This window comes from Pleuronectes platessa, chromosome 11 (assembly GCF_947347685.1).
Source record: "Pleuronectes platessa chromosome 11, fPlePla1.1, whole genome shotgun sequence".
NCBI lineage: Eukaryota > Metazoa > Chordata > Actinopteri > Pleuronectiformes > Pleuronectidae > Pleuronectes > Pleuronectes platessa.
The window spans coordinates 24,147,625-24,164,756 of NC_070636.1; the positions used below are offsets into that span (position 1 = coordinate 24,147,625).

General features: G+C 40.9%; 2 protein-coding genes across 3 annotated transcripts; one reads left to right on the top strand and one right to left on the bottom strand.

Annotated features, from left to right (window-relative positions):
- Window positions 1-1,596: 1,596 nt before the first annotated feature.
- Window positions 1,597-11,999, top strand: dapp1 (dual adaptor of phosphotyrosine and 3-phosphoinositides). Its single transcript, XM_053434117.1, has 9 exons — window positions 1,597-1,755; window positions 3,221-3,343; window positions 3,880-4,013; window positions 5,728-5,858; window positions 6,324-6,371; window positions 7,892-7,954; window positions 8,088-8,173; window positions 10,394-10,481; window positions 11,250-11,999. The coding sequence occupies exons 1-9, from the start codon at window positions 1,706-1,708 to the stop codon at window positions 11,271-11,273; spliced, it is 747 nt and encodes a 248-aa protein (XP_053290092.1). The 5' UTR covers window positions 1,597-1,705; the 3' UTR covers window positions 11,274-11,999.
- A 1,140-nt stretch (window positions 12,000-13,139) lies between these two features.
- On the bottom strand, window positions 13,140-17,017 carry lamtor3 (late endosomal/lysosomal adaptor, MAPK and MTOR activator 3). 2 transcript variants are annotated; one of them, XM_053434118.1, is made up of 7 exons: window positions 16,896-17,017; window positions 16,615-16,650; window positions 16,181-16,215; window positions 16,024-16,082; window positions 15,629-15,762; window positions 15,185-15,248; window positions 13,140-13,523 (listed from the first exon to the last, which is right to left on the bottom strand). In XM_053434118.1, exons 2-7 carry the CDS (start codon window positions 16,621-16,623, stop codon window positions 13,450-13,452), a joined length of 375 nt encoding a protein of 124 aa, XP_053290093.1. In that variant the 5' UTR covers window positions 16,624-16,650; window positions 16,896-17,017; the 3' UTR covers window positions 13,140-13,449. The 2 variants fall into 2 exon arrangements, with proteins under 2 accessions (XP_053290093.1, XP_053290094.1); XM_053434119.1 differs by having other exon boundaries at window positions 16,892-16,987.
- Window positions 17,018-17,132: the final 115 nt, after the last annotated feature.

Genomic DNA, 17,132 nt, shown 5'->3' on the forward strand with positions numbered 1-17,132 from the left:
TTAATTAAAACAAGCATCGCGAAGGGCCACGGTGGGTGTTGACGCGATGTGATTTCTGCCCGACACTCAAAACAGGTAAAACTGAGGAGGGCTTGTTAAGTTATCTTGACTCACGCAGTGTAACTTGGTGTAAAAAGTATGAGCGTAGCGTCTGTTTAAGTACTTTATTCTCATGTGCATCGGCTCTATTCATCCGTCTCATGCACAGGTAACAAGGGAACTGACAACATACGTCATACACACAGAAGCCGTAACACATCTAATAAACAGGCAATACTGCTACCGTAAATCAATGAGAAGAGCGTTCTCTATAATGATACTTTAACAGGGCTGTTTTAGACAGGGTAAAAAGGTGCTGTTTTAAATAATCCTTGTGGTATTTTGACCAAAATATGTTAGTCATTTCATTAAGATCCCAAGGAACCATTTCAACTTGCGGGAAAATGGTCATTATATGTCTCTGTTAAATAAAGTTTAGTTAAATCAAAGATTGTTTCATAAATCTGATTCAATTTGTGCTCATTAAAAGATAAGAGTGATGAAGGGCTGAACATTTTTTAAATAGTGCTTTTTAAATAATGATTTAATTATTTTTCTGGCACAAAAGGGTGAATGAATAACAACAAAAAGAAAATAAACAAATATCGGTATCGGCTATCGGCCAGATTGTTATTTTAAATATCGGTATCGGCCAAGAATTTCCATATCGGTGCATCCCTATTCAGAACTCTATTTTAAAGATGTATGGAATGCAGCAAACGCTGCATGTTGAATTTCAACCCTCCACTGTGCATTTCTCCATCACATGCACAGATAATTCTGAGCATCCTGCACACTACAGCAGGGCTATTGAGGCCTGCTGTAGTGTACCCTACCCTCTCTCTATTCATTTATCCATCAATTGTAAAATATTTTTAAAGACGATTCCAATTGTTGGGCCAACTATTTATATCTCTGGCATTGCATTAGTGTTTTTTTCAAGCTTTTTTCTCATCTCTATTCTCGGAACAATGCCACGTGCACTATCTCATGTGTGGAGACATTTCACCCCAGCCAATGTAGAAGGAAAGGCTGTGTACATTTGCAAATACTGTGCAAAGACCTATGTTAAGAACTAAGACACTAAGATGCAGAAGCATATAGTCAAGTGCCCAAAGTTTCCTCAGGGCTCAAATCAGCCTATGACATAACAAAATGTTTATATTTATGTCTGTATATGAAAAGGTAAATACAGTTAGTATAAATTACCCACACAATTTCCAGTTTATTCCTGTTAATTCCCATGGAAAGTTTCCAAGTTTGAATATTCCCGGAATTTTGCAACCCTATTGGCATCATTTTGTAATGTTGGGAAACCGAACTGACCACTTGTTAAATATATTTATGAATTACATTTCATGTGCTTACAATAAATGTATCGCTCATTAATCCAGAACATTAATAACAACACTTTTCCCTGAGCCATACTAAGCACAGAGTAAAACACCGGCCTGTCTTCAGATCTCCTTTTTCTAGCCGGGTGACTTGCAGGAATGATTTCACTGGCTGTTTCAGTGATTTGTCATGAGCATGGAAATGCAGAGAGAAAACAGCAATATACCAAATAGGTGTTGGTAAAGCGTATTTCCTCTTAGGCGTGTCTTATCTGAGCTGACAGCTTTCACTTCTGCATGGCTGCTGCAGTTGGACGACCGTTCCTGCAGAGATGAGCTTCTACAGTGATGAAGACACGAGCGACGAACTGGGGACTTTGGGGTAAGACACTGTTCATTTGATTTGAAAGCTCTACTCGGCCTTTCTCCTGATGTTGAAAAATGAAGACCTGCTAGAAGCAAACAAGTCACCACCAGCTCCCCTTGACGTATATGAATATGTTACTTACATGTATGAATAAATGCCTTTGAGGACATAAATCAAGAGGAAAGCAGTGGACTAACCTCTGTCTTCCAGGGCAATAGACGACCATATTTAGATTCTCGGCAATCTGTTAATTATTTTCTGTCAAAAGCGCAACATTTAACAGCTCAGCTCCTTTCTCAGAAAGTAGGTTAAACTGGTTTATCGTGTGACCTATTCAATCTGATTAGGGCAGGGAGAAGAACTCGATAAGTTACTGCATGTAAACAATAGCCAACCTCGTCCCTTTGAGAGAGTGGCGCACAAATGAAAACTTGTAAACTCTTGAATCCTGAAGCGATGCTTTCAAAGCCAGAACACACCGGCCCAGGTTCGCACTGATGCAGCTGACGTCCCCTACACCCGCAGCCCTGAGGAATGAAGTACAGGGACATCTAGTGTCCTGGTGGGGGAAGAGGGGGTCGTCACAGTCACTGGACCAGTTATATTGATACAGAGCGGTTTCAGGGATTTGGAAGTCTTTGCTCTGTGAGTTAAAATGTGCAGATGTATAGAGCATGGGTTGGGAGGCATTTTGTTTTTTGAATGTTGGGCAAGATCAAGTCTGACTGAAGAAGTATCAAGATAATAAGATGCTTCTTTTATTTTTGTGTTTGTTTTCTAAGAGATTCTTCTTTACTCACTCTCATTCACTCTTGATGCAAATATTGAGCTTTCACATCCGTATTCTGGTTTCCTTTGCACCTGTGCAGCACTGTGAGGTTTGATCTGAGGTCAATTCTTCTACATTATTCTAGGCTGCGTTGGACACTGCTTTTTGTTGTGTCTCTGTTCATGGGACTGACGTACAACAGTGTGTGTTCTATAGAGGAAGAGCAGCCAGGAACATCTGTATTAACTCAGAAAGAGAAGAACACGGAGGCGTACGGGCTCTAATGGACTTGGATTTCAGAGACACTGTTTTGGTTTCAAACAACTCAATCATGCTGGTGTATTATTTCATAATGAATGGAATGAGACATGAAGTTAAACACAAGGTGGAGTAGCTAAACTGTAAAGGAGACTTGAAATACATGTTTACAGGCAACTCAAAAATGAAAGAACGATTTGATGGAATGAACACAGTGGGACAAAGCATATCACAAATACTATAAAAAAGGAATGTTATTAATTACTGTGATGTTGCAAAGAATACCTGGAGTAATATTAATACCCACAAAATTAAGCTGTGATGGCTAAGGGAGGAAAACTTCATTGATTGTAGAGAGTGCCAGGCTGCCCCAGGCCTGTCAAACTGATCAATATGGCTCCTCAGCTCACCCTGGTATTGAGGTATAGTTGTTTCTTCTTTTCTTTGTTGAAGGTGGTACCACCATGACTTGTCCCGCCACGCTGCAGAGGCTCTTCTCTTATCCAACGGCACTGATGGAAGTTATCTCCTGAGAAACAGTAATGAGGGACTAGACTGCTTTGCCCTGTCTGTCAGGTCAGTTTGTTCTACAACATTGTTATTCTAACTGAACGACTTACACCATTGTCTTTATTAGTTCAACCGATGAACCTACTTTAAAGTACTAAAATCTGAGGTGACTTATCTGGTTTTATTAATCCAGGGTTGGCTATAGAACCCTTATACTTCAATGTGTATGTTAGAACAAGTACCGAAAACTGTCCATTACCAGAAGTCAGCAGTCGATATCTGATCGGATTCATAAATCTGTTTATTCATTATTTGATCAAGCAGTTCAGATCAGCATGTTGACAGTTGTTGGCTGTTCATTATTTAGGAAGAAATCACGCATGGATGATTGTTCAGAAATGTTAAGAAAACATTATTACAACCTTTGGCTTCAATCTCTCATCTCTGAAATTCCATAAGATGGATATTTACCAAGTGATGGATTATCTCTGCTCTTCCTCCCAGTGGAAATGTCCCACTGCAGCAAGTTTTTGGAAGATTTCTGTGCAGACCAAGTCGTTGTCCTTGACAAGTGCAACGTGAAATGTTTTTTTGTTTGTCAGGGCGAAGGATTCTGTCAAACATTTTCACGTGACGCGCAAAGACAGCAGCTACGTGTTCGGCTTCAACGAGTTTGCAAACCTTCACGACTTTGTCTACCACTTTGCCAACCAGCCTCTATTGGGCAGTGACTCAGGTACACACAACTTCAGATCCTCACTGGCTGCACTGTACTGCATGTTACCAGTTTATGTAATAAAACTGCACAAAGCCCTTTTGGTTCCCCTCAGTTGATGCTTATTTTAGAGACTATAAGGCAAATGTAAAATCTCTGGTTCAGTATTTTCATGGTAAAGGTGGCCTAGAACTCACTTCTTCCAACACAACTCTGTTACTACAACTCAAGTATAAATAGACAGCAATCTGAAATGTTCTAAAGTAGAAATGTGTCAAGAATACAAAACAATCCCGATTATTTGACCCATTGACTGTGGACAACATGACTGCTCCCCAAAAGGGAAGCCAAAGCATCTCAATCACCCCCTGGTGGCTGGCTGCACTATAGGTCATAAACCCCGCCCCCCCTCTATGTTAGTGAATGGGAAACAGAAAAAAGACAATTCTTTTGCTTGTTCTTATCACACTGATCTATGTCCAGTTGTTCCATGTTTCTGATCATTTTGGTCTTAATGAGATATTTGATGCCATACAAACGGGCTATGACCTCATGAGTGACTTGTGTGACTGACTTCGCCCCCAAATGATGTCTTCAGCACAAGATGGCAACATTTACATCAGAGCAGTTTGGCTTCATTTATAAGGGGAAGAGAATTCTCATGTTAAAATAATATTATATTTCTTATGTTATTTCTAGAATTGAATCAATCCATTTCTTTAAAATATTTTCAGAGAGTGATTCATGACTCTATTACCTCTTGCCTGGATTATTGAAACGCTGTGTTAACATACCTTCACCAAACCATGACTGCTCTGCTTCATGGTGTTCAAAATGCAGCCGCAAACTAGATCCCGTAAGCATGATCACATCTCCCCCGTGTTAGCTTCCCTTTATCTGTGTTTAAGCATAGCTTTTTAAATACTGCTGTTGACTTTCATGGACTTAATGACCTGCATGGTTTGGCACCAAGCTACTTGGTTGAGCATCTAGATCAGTGCTCATCTGCCTGTAGCTTCTACTGAGGCCCAGTTATCTGTTCCTCTGTTGTGATTGGCCCCGTACCCACCGGGTATTAACATGATCCGATCACAAGTGGACCGCTCTAAGTACAGATGTGAACACATCCAGATTGGATTCATTCTTATCACGACCACATTTGGAGTTGGTCTGGGTCACATCTGTCTACATTCTTTGAGCAGTGTCATTGCGAATGTGTCCTGGGCCACATATGAAGGACCGGCTTCTCACCTGATGACCTCTGACCTGCTGCAGTTTCACTATGAACTGAACCTATTTCTACTCTTATCTGTGCACATATACAAAATATCAACACTGACCACGACATCCTGACTGATCCTTTTCTTCGATCTTTCTTCAATGCAGCAGCACGAGATCCATTCAGCACCTCCTGACTTCTCTCTCTCCCTCATGCCGGCACAGACACACACAAACAGTATCATTGGACACATCTGTAAACTCAGACTGGCTCAAAACAACATAATATGGTCTTAAATGACACAAATGACATCCGTTTTAATTTGCATGTAGAGCAGGGAAGTGGTTACAGGAGAAACATTCAGGGTGCGTTACAATGCCAGGTTTGAACATATGTACAAAGCTTAAAATGTTTTTTTTTTAATGAATCGTTTATAAGAGAAAACACCCACCAATGTTTAGTAGTGTTTCTCCTCTGCTAGTCCGGCCTGAAACCTCCCCTCTGCTTCTCAACCAGGAACCCTGATTGTGCTGAAGAGTCCATACCCGCTGCGAGTGGAGGAGCCGTCCATCTACGAGTCCGTGAGAGTTCACACAGCCATACAGTCGGGCCGCACAGAAAAAGACCTTGTGGCGAATGCACCCTCTGTAAGACGCACACCCCCACACGCCTATGAAAATAATGTTCTATTGCTGTACCATAGTTCTGTTGGAACCTAGGGCATTTCAGTGATGCAATGTGTTACTGTAACGCTACTGCTTTTGGCATTAACTAGTATTGTGACTATTTACTTTTTTTCCAAATAAGTAACCCGTGGAAAATCTTTTGTGAAATGAACATTCGCTGACAACAGTAGACAAATGATGCCGTCACCCGTCTTTAAGGTGTTGCAACCAAACATGTGCCAATCAGCATCAGCTCACACAGTCGCTGTCACTTTGAGTAACAAGGGCTTTTCCTGCTGAAAACAAGTTAATTTATCCTCCTTAACATGGAAAGGGAAAAGGCCAATGAGTGGCTATTGAATGATGATGTGTTTGCCCCAGATCCAACTTGTATTAAATCATAAATATCCAGTAGCCATTGACCTGGTAACACGCATGTCTTTTCAGCTGGGCACGAAGGAAGGCTATCTGGTGAAACAGGGAGCATTTGTAAAGGTGAGTGCAGTGGAACAGAGACTTACACCACATTGTAGAGTACAAGAGAAGAATAAACTCTTGAATCTTGAATCTTGATGTCACCGTTTCACAGGGAATCTTTTACTTCCTGTGACTTCGGCCAAAAGATTTCCACAGTGGTATTAATAATGATGTGAACCCATTGGAATGAACTGGTTTTCTGCTAAATGTTCACAAAATGCTCTGGTTGTTGAGACATTTTGATCATCCTCACACATTACATGGGACATCTTACATCTGTACACCATTAGGAGAATATAGACGGCCTCATTCCACACATACTCCCTTCTCTCTCCAAGCAGTACCCAAGGTCAGGTTATAGATAAAGGGCCAACTATCAGTACATTGTAGTTTCTATGCTGAGGTACTTTCATATCTAACTCAGATGCCCCAGACAGACAGTCACCAAACTCCAACCTTTTCGCGTGTTTAACCAGTGGAAAGACAAAAGAACACAATGTGATTTAGGAATGCATGCGTTTGGCTTAACTGTCCAATAGGATGCAAACACACCATGTGTAACATAGAGAGTGAAAGCAAATCTAGCCATTCATGTGCTGTTGGAAAGGTTGACGCAAGTAAAGGGAGATACTGTATATGTTGATGCTGTGGGAGACATCTTCAGACTTGATGGTGACAACTTCTCATGTTACTCTGTTGGCGTTTGTATATTGTTCTACCTTCTGGTCTCCTTGATGCATCAAGTCTACATTAAAACCTTCTGCATAAGACATCAGCTGCTGCCTGAGTTCTCCTTTCACCGGCCTCCAGGAAACTTCCTAACACGGGTCAGGTATCAATGTACGTCCTGAGGGATTCTATCACAATGAACAGCCTAACTGTAGGTGTGAAAACACCCAGGGAAGGACCTACTTGAGATTCAATCACTCAGACCACATTCCAAGGTGGTCTGGACACATGTGGCCACAAATGAATACGCTGTGCTGCAGATTCTTCTCAAACAATTTTTGAGAAGAAGTTTCAACATTTTTCCTGAGCCCTTATGGTTTGTCAACACAAGTCGAGCCCACTGTTGGATTTAACTAGAGTGCTCAACGTGGACTGATGGAAATCTAAATTTCCCTTTCCATTTTTAAACAAATCAAATATTGTTGAGCATAAACCTTGTGGTTGTGTGTGGTTCAAAATGTATGAGAAGCTCGATCACACATGTACAGACACACATCTTCTTTCATTGGATGGACTTCAGCTTTGCTAACTCCTGACTTGAGATAGCTTTTTTCAGTGTCATAAGAACAATCTGATGTTATATGAACAATATAAGGATTTGTGTATTATTAGTTAAAATAGAATGTGATTGTCTCGTAGATGAAGATCTGATGGCAATTTAAGACACATTGTATATAAACACCCGCTGTTTAAAAGGGTTCACTTACTTGGTGTTGCTGCTGTAACTGTAGTGATCCACAGTGTTTGAACACAGTGCAGTGAGTGGAGTGACATTCAACACACAAAGACATATCAACCTTTTTTTGCAGAACTGGAAGCAGAGATGGTTCACACTCAACCGATATGACCTCAAGTACTTCAAGGACAAAATGGTGAGTCTGCTTTTTAGGATTTGTGAGTACAGGATGTGGCTGGAAGATATTGTGTTAAGTGTCACCTGTTTCCATCGTCACACCAGACAGTTTGGGATTGTGTTTAGATTAAAGCTGTTGTTTGTCTGTGCAGGATGAGGAGCCCATTCGAACCCTGGATCTGAGAGCCTGCTCTGCAGTCCAGTTCGACTATTCTCAGGACAGAGTCAACTGCTTCTGGTAAGTGATGGTCAGTCATTGATCAGCACTGAGACGACCTACTGTCAGGGGGTTTGAAATGGAACCTCAGGCCTGTTTCCTCATTCAACTGGAGCCATTTCAAATGAAGTAACAAGAGTAGAGGCCAAGAAGAGGCTTAGGGCAACACACCATGTTATAGATTTATCAGAATATAGAATTGAAGGACAATTTTAGTGATTCAACTTGCACTGAGGACTTTTATTCTCAAGTTGTAGTGTCATTAACTAATTAAACGTTGGTTTAAAGTTATATTAATTAGTTACAATTAATTATTCACCCTATGTTTGCTATCATGGCTAAGTTTTGTCAATTTTTTAATCACAAACCGTGCCTGTCAAAACACCAACGTTTTGGTTTTGTGTGGAGTAGCACTTTTTGGGGAATAGACATATGAAAATGATCATTTGAACAAAGATAATAAAGGTATTAAAGGTTGATTTACAGTATCAGGCTTTTCTAAGAAACAACGCCACAGCAATGTTTAATACACAGAACAGAGCCCTGCACTGAATAATCCATTTTTGCTAACTTGCACCCACCAAACCCGTTACAGGCAATTTTTTCCAGGTCAAATCTGAACGCGCCAGGACTCATTAACATACGACCCTAGTCTACACCTACCACCTGTGATTAAACACACATGCTCCATACACACTCACTCACATTAAATGCGTTACTCCTCCTGTCCTTTTTATAGTTGTGTTGTGTCCTTGAAAGATATATGTGAATTGTTGTTGCATCTGTACTTCTGCAGCCGTTCATGACTGGGCATTTGATGCACAAATGTGGGATTCATCAATATCCTCTTACCTAATTGTGTTCGCAGAGTACAAACAAGCTCAGAACTTCCTGAGACCATGCGTACGCACAAATTAAATCTCGGCTGTCCTACAAAAAGTAAACACACACCCTTTTAACCATATGCATACTATGTTAAAACAAAACACAAAAAAAAGGTCTTTAATAGACAACAATGCATTCACCAAATGAATGAAATCACCATGAACTTCATGCCCTTTCATCCTTTCATCATTTATTGCCAGCAAAACCACTGACAATGAAATCCCAACTGGCTCTTTTTGTCTTATTCAACAGTTGTGATGTTCTAGGTTGTTCAGTGTTGGTAGTGACAATTGATGGAGCTGAAGTGAAGCTGTCAAATGTGGTGGCTTTCACGATACTGATACATTCTTGCAACTGATAGGCTTCATACAAGTGGGTTTAGAAGATGAAAATACAGAAACTCTTGACACTTTATAAAGCATAATTGAATCATTAAATCTAAGTGTTCCATCTATTTAACTTACTTGAATACAATGAAACATACGTGATATGATAGAGTGATAACCCAATGTGTATTGGATATGGACATTAACAATATGTCAAAATACATATTTATACAGATTTGACTTTAGCCTCCAGTCTGTGGCCACACTGAATGTTACTTTCTGAGCTGGACTTCCCCGTGGCAGAAAAATCGTTTGTGTTGTTTGAAAAAGGGGAAGTTTGAATTGGTGAAAAACAGAAGGAAACAGGGGGAGGGAAGGAGAAGTGCACATGAGGGGGAACAAGGCAGAGATTACAACCACTGACCAACTTTTACCGTTTTACACAATGTCTAACACCGTTTACTGATTTTACATTTGATTCTGTTTCCTCTACTTCTCACTTTATGCAGCAGCAATGTGATCATTTTCCAGAAACACTTCTCTATCTTCTCTCTTCTGCTCTACTGCTGTCAGTCTCAGGTCTGTACTGTGTTGAGCCAGCACACAGCCAGAAGAGCCCTCAGTACAGGGGCCGCACCCTTCAGAGGACCGGTCTACGCAGCCAAACTTTGAAATAAGATTTACTTTTAACACTATCAGGCTGAGTAGTTACATTAAAAAATATATATTATTCGAACGTTTTCAACACACTTTTTTGCCGCCGTAACTAATCTGAGAACCAGGTCGTTTACAGAAGCGCAATGAATCACGGGATATGTTGGACCAGAAAGGATCCACCTGGTGGAGTCTCCTTTGCTTGGGGGTTAAAAAACAGCCCCCGAATTGAAACACAGCTCTCCTCATTCTCAAAAGGCCAATGATGGAGTTGAAGTTTCCTCTGTGTCAACACTTTGAATTGCAAATACACAACTGTTGTGGCTAAGAATGTAATGTAGAAGTCTCCCTTCCTCCCTCTTCTGTGTGTCGACAGCATGGTGTTTCCCGAGAGGACATTTTATCTTTGCTCAAAGTCGGCTGTGGAGGGCGACGAGTGGATCAAGCTTCTGAGGTGGAAACTGGTGAGGCTGCTCAGGCTGGATGTTTTTACACAGTTAACTGCTCATTTTCATGGGGGTTGATGAAAATCCTCCTGGAAAACAAGAAAACCACCAATTGAGTTTCTGTTGAAGAAGACAAGGCGGGACGAGGGAAAGCAGCTTGTCACAACATCTCATGACTCAGTATTACAATGTAATGGATCCATATGTCGGAGGCAGAAGTTTCACTTTGAGCAATACTAACAAATTGAATGTCGGTAATAAGTCAATACTCACCCGCTTCCTTATTACTGAAAAAAAACCATGTATCTTAAACCACCGACTCACTGTTGGACAATCAAGGCGTTTTTTAAGAAATATGACAAGCATGATCTAAATAAGTAGATCTTTTAAATATGCAATGACAGTCTCACAGTCACTGATTCAGGTGGAGAGGGGTTCACACCCCACAGAGGAATATGAATCCCATTAATTTAAGTATAACTTTTGATAAAGTTAATTGAAAGCTCAAGTATCTAATATACTGATCTGGGGGAAACCCTGTAAAATTCACTCTTCTTCTTTATCTTAAGTATTTGATTGAGTTTAAGGGAATCTCAGAGGTCGGCCAACTTTCATTCAACCCAATATAGAGGATGACTTGAACTCAGTCAAATCGGTGGTTGCAGCAATTTGATATACTTGGCATTGGCCTAAAACTGTAAAAAGAAATACTTGATTGAAAGGATGAGTTTTCTTGCATCTGGACTTTTGCAGCCAGCAGTGACCCTTTCTCTTTCTTTTCTGCAGTCCCAGTTAAGAAAAGGTCGATGACTGCCGTCAGTGGGAGCGCAGATGATGGAGAGAAGCCTCACCTTAATGAAAGATGAGCTAGATGAACAGTAAAGAGCACTGTTCAAGTCGGAGGGGGAAACTTTAGCCTGTAAAACACTGAGACTCGTTTTCCTGAGTGTGCTGACTGGAGGCCCACAGCTTGGACGTGACTGCATTTTGCTTCAAGATATAAAGAGGCTTCATTTTTGACGAGTCTCCTGTTTATGGTCTCACTTGGCTGCTTTATCCCTCCACAGGTTGTTGGTGACTAATACTGTATGTTTAACATGGCACAGTATGCAGCATCATTGTGTAGCATTATTCTTTAGCAATAAAACTAACACATATTGTATCATAGAATCATAGTTTATTTTAAAAAGTGACATGAGATTCAATTAATTTACATGAATAAAACCAAATAAAGGAAATATTTAATATATTTACATTCTGCCTTTTGAGAGGGAGAATCCTATTGATAGTTTTATCAAGGTACAACTGAAAATGATAAAGCACCAGTTGAGGGGAGACTGACTCAGACTGTGCCTGATTGGCTACAGTGAGCGAGAGTTCTTCACTCTCTGGGATAAATAAAGAGGGCCGACAGGGTCTTTCTTCACTGTGTAAGTTTCCCGCACTAACTTTCCATTTCCAAGTGACGAACTTGTTTCGTTTTTTGCCTCTCGTTTGTGTGTCCTGTTTGAATAAAGTTTTTACCTGTAAAATGAACGGCTGCCTGCCCCTCCTTGCTTCTCAGTCACACTACCAACTGTCCTAAAAGGCAACACTCAGTCAACCAGTTGTGTGTTTACCTGTGTCCATACATGATGATACACTAGTTGAGAACTCACTTGAAGGTTCAGTGTGTTGGATTTAGTGACATCTGGTGGTGAAGTTGAATTTTGCAGCTGACACCCCTCACCTCACCATCCCATTCCAAACATTAGAGAAGCCAGTGGTAGCCTTCAGTTGTCTTAGAAACTCAAAAGGTGTTTAGTTTGTCCAGTTAGGGCTACTGTAGAAAACATGGCGGCCCCTGTAGAGACGACTCGTTCCTGATGTACATATAAAGTAATTAATATAAAGGGCCCATTCTAGGGTAAAGAAAAAAACTTTTACAATTTAGATTTAACACACAAGTGAAAACATCACTAGAATTATTTTATATTCAATTTCTGCCTCTACATCTCTTTCACCTAAATCGTACAACCTGTCCCTTTAAGACGGATATATATGTTCCTAACAAATTATTTGGAAATGAAGGATTAAAATGAAAAGACTCATGTCGCAGTCACTTCTCTAAAACTGCATTTAACATACATGTAACTACATGCTACACAAACATTATCAAAGAGTGATGCATCATGTTCATATATGACAGTATCAGGACCTCAGGATGACCTAACTGCATTAGTCACTATATTAAACTGTGGAGGAATTCTCCTTTCCTTAAAAGAAGGGTTTGCATTTAAAAGCCTGCTCCAAGCTCCAAACCCTTTTACTTCCCATCTGAACAATGCCAAAGACTTGAGGTGCCAGCACAAAGCCATCAAACTAATAACAATGCCATCTACATTACATAGGGACACAGGATTCTTCTCATGTTTCAATCTAACGCGAAACACAACATGTTTGCTTCAACACTCTCAAATTGAGAGGTTCTTTTGGGATTGGAGGAAGGATATCATATCAATGCAGACATTTTTTCTCACTAGAATTTTTCTCAGAATTCTGACATAATCTCACTAATTCAGAAAATCTGAGCAGCTATTTTTCTCAGGTGAATGCTATATGGTTCCATTAAGACTACAATATGAGGAATATGTATTCTGACATTAAAACCTTGATGAAAAAGGTCAGGGAAACCAGTTTAGGTGCTAAAAATGAAACATTTATTCAGAATTGATTTGACATACAAACTCTTAGCCGTGAAGATGCAGATGAGGCGCAGCTTAACTCTACAGAAAACAGCAGGAAGCAAAGTCAACAGACACAGTGTGTAAAGGAGAGTTCACTCATGGTGCAGTCACGTCTTAAGATGTTTATCCTGAACTGTGAAAAAAACCTCCAAACAAGATTTTCCCACAGGATGTGAATGCATAAGCAGAGATGGAGATTCAGTGAGCAGGATGCGATCCAGGCCGGTGATCTTGCTCAGGGTTGTCCTCCCTGTCGGAGCTTATGTGACTTCCACCACCTGCCTCAGTTCCTCTATTAGTGGAGCCAGCTCCTTCTCCAGACTCATGATGATGCCTGAGGACACACAGAGTGGGTTGCTGTTAGCTTACCAGTCAACTGGGCCCTCGCCAAACATCCGAAATACAAGGAGGAAGGAACCATTAAGTCTGTGACGACCCACAGACCCTGTTCTCTGGCAAACACGTCAGCTCTACACACAAGTCATCCGACTATAGAATACTGCTATATTATTCTGAATATAAAATATTGTAGTGTATTTAAAATATATCCTTTTTTTTTCATTTTAGCTGGATCGTTTGAGGTATTTTCCTCTAATTTGAGTCATCTGCACTGTTTATTAAAATAATGAGTCATAAAATTGCTCCCTGATATCTTGCATGTCTGGTTCATTCTTCACTTCAGTATAGTCACCCTTGTGAAGGCCAGAGTGTCCCAATGCATAGGTGCACTTCTTATCCTTTCCATCTTTAGGCTGCATTACCCACTCTAATTAAGGTTTTTTACTTCTTTCAACAACAACAGTGACTTGGTTTGTTTTATGTTTTTCCGAGACAGATGCACTCCTTTTTGTCTTTATCCTTAATAAATGTTTTCTATGTATATAGAGCTTTTCTAGTCTTGATGACCACTCAAAGCCTTTCAGCAAATCACCCATTTCAACACACATTCATACAGTGCATGTATTAGCAGCACTTGTTTTTCTATTACAGACACTGTTGGTAAAGCCATCGAGGGGAATTTGGGTGCAACATCTTGCCCAAGGACACTTCGGCATCCAAATGGGGAAGACAGGGATCACACTGACAACATTCTGGTGTGAGGACCACCGCTCTACCCCTCAGCCGCATGCCACAAGCTAATGTTGAGTTACTTTAACAGGACTAGTGGACCATAGTGGACTGTTGTGTAGAGATTGTATGTACCATAGTTTGTCTACATTTTTGGGGGGGTCATTTTTCTTATAAAAGTGAGACACTGACTTTCACTCCCCTCACCACCTCCACAATGTACCAGACGTACTGTGGTTATTTATAGTCCCATTAATATCGGACAGAAAAAGAATCACATGCTCTGAATAAAATCTCCACAAGAATTACATTTTACTTCTGTGACGTGATCTGTCAACTAAGAAAATCACAAATTACATGTTCTCTACATTTTGAAGTTCTTACCCTTATGATGTAAAGTGCCTTGGGATCATGTATGTTGTTATTTGGCACTATATTAATTAAATTGAATTGAGAAGCATTTTCAGTAAATCAGGACACAACATCCAGTCTGAATGTTGACTGATCTCTACGTGTTATGTGTTGGTGGTGGATGAACACATTGCACTCAGATTCAAACTGTGCCCACATACATGTGATGTGACTGTACTGTTGAGTGGATCTGAAGCTTGTAGCTCATATTTTGTCACCTCTCTGTTAAACTTAATAACTCAGTCCTGACAAATATTTCCTTGGGCTGAGAGGGCACAAGACTGCTCAACAGGGGGATACAACTTAAAGTGAATCAGTTGTAGCACTGCTCACAAAATACACTGTATTCAGTTCTTCCTTTAACATGATGGATGGTAGACAGATATTTTAGCAAAGGGACATTCGCCCCTTCCGTTTTCAGTACCCTCCAGAAGTGAGGCCAAAACATTTGATTGCCCCCTTATGGTGTCTTTGCAGTGGACTGAAGTGAACAGTGACCTATGAAAGAGATTGTACCTGTGTTGGCGCTGCTGCTGGCAATGAAACTGATGACCAGTGGTAATCGATTGAACTGCACAATCTGTAAAACAGAGACACAGGAAACATGTCAGGTTCCAAACTTTTTTAACATTACAGGCTAAGTTTGTCCAAAAGCAATCTGACAAGATCTAGCAGTTGACTGTTGGTGTGTTGTGTCAGCATCTTTGACTGAAGGTATTCACAGGACATGTGTTGCACTGAGGAGTTTAGTCAAGTCAGAACTAATTCTGAATGAAAGTCCTCATAAACAAGCTGATGAGTATTTTTTTCAGCTCTAAACAAATGTGTTATCAGTCATATTAACACATTATGTGCATTTGTGAGATGGTTAAACCTGACCTGAAAGTTTCAATAATTTACCAGACAAATCTATCACAGTCTACTAAGATTGTAATCCTGAGTGCAGAGGGGCTGTCGGACCTGGTACGTGTTGTAGTAGCAGATGATGCTCTTGTTCTTGGAGAGACCAAGCTTGCTTCCCTGATCTGTGGCCAGAGCAAATGTGGACAAGAAGCCTGGCCTCAGAGCGTGGACTGGAGCGTTGTCATTGGCAACTGCAGTGACACAACAAGAATTGATGACAAACAAATACACATGAAACTACTGAGAAAATTATTAGAAGATGAAGTGAGAAACCAGGTATCACATGAACAAGCAAAAAGAAAGGAGAAGAAGCCAAGCAATATGACTGAGTGAATGTCTTGAGAGGGATTTAAAAAAAAAAAATTCAACCCAGTTGTGTTAATGTGACAGAGGAAACACAGAGATACAAAAGGCAAGAAGGGGATTTTCTAGGATTCAGAAATGTTTGTTACCTTTGATGACGGGGACACCGTCCCTGTCTGTCACCACAATAGCATGAAGACCTTCCACGCTGAAGGAGGGACAGCAGATCACAACGATCAGATACTAAACATTCAGACACTAACGGGGGACATGGCTTTATCATTGTGTGCATTAGGTCACACTCACCTCTGCAGCTGTTTGTACAGGTATCTCTTCAAATCCTGCACAGAAAACAACACATTGGAGAACAAATGACAAAGAAGGCAAGATCCTGTACGAGCGTCACTGACAGACACAGTGAGTCGATGGGTTAAAGCGGAGGTGTGTAGATACAAGGGGATGTCCCGTGTTAACCAAACATCTGTTTTGATCTGGTTGGAGAATCTGTCAGGTTAAAGCTGTGGTTGTCTGATCAGCTCCTTATGACAGAGCGAGACAGGTACAGAGTCTGACATGAGACTCAACAAGCTGACCGTACTTCTGTCGTTCACCCTCCAGATACATGCTGTATAAGCGACATATGCAGCGTGCAGTCGCAGAATGTGATGCTCGGTTCTCTCAGTGAGAGCAGGCTGAGGGACGAGCTACCAGGAGGAGGGACAAGGACGGAACATACTCACATCAGCCATGGTGGCCACGGTTTGTCGTGTCAGCAGCTGTGTGGGAGGAAACAGGCTCCATTAAACATATTAGTAAGTTGAGCAGCTCAGTAACTCAGACTGTGCGATAATACAGCTGTGGGTTGTGGAAAACCAGTTCAAGCATAACGTGCAAACCGATTAGCAACTAGCGAGGTTTAGCTACTTCCTGTTTGAATTCAACAACCCGCTGCTGGAGTGAACCTCTGGGTGCTGATGTACACACTAAGACCCCACTGAGGGACGCAGGAAGCCTCACCTACCTTCTCTGGACGCGTTTTAAATGGACTTCACCACCAGCAGACACATACTCGACCAAACTCAAGCTCCAGACGGAGTCACATGACGGGCTTGTTTTGTTTCCGGCCAAACAGGAAGTGATGAGGAGCGTCAGCATTGACGCAAACACAGCGTGCAGAAATCATACAGTATATCTCTATCTCTATATATATGTATATTAATCTACATATATCTATATCTGTATCTATATCTATCTCTTT

Excerpts from the sequence above, each read along its gene's own strand:
- dapp1 (XM_053434117.1), top strand. The coding sequence starts at position 1,706 with ATGAGCTTCTACAGTGATGAAGACACGAGCGACGAACTGGGGACTTTG. Across the intron at positions 3,344-3,879 it reads TGCTTTGCCCTGTCTGTCAG|GGCGAAGGATTCTGTCAAAC; the intron begins GTCAGTTTGTTC and ends TTTGTTTGTCAG. Across the intron at positions 5,859-6,323 it reads TTGTGGCGAATGCACCCTCT|CTGGGCACGAAGGAAGGCTA; the intron begins GTAAGACGCACA and ends ATGTCTTTTCAG.
- lamtor3 (XM_053434118.1), bottom strand. Across the intron at positions 16,083-16,180 it reads CTGTACAAACAGCTGCAGAG|CGTGGAAGGTCTTCATGCTA; the intron begins GTGAGTGTGACC and ends TCCCTCCTTCAG. Across the intron at positions 15,763-16,023 it reads CGGTGTCCCCGTCATCAAAG|TTGCCAATGACAACGCTCCA; the intron begins GTAACAAACATT and ends GTGTCACTGCAG.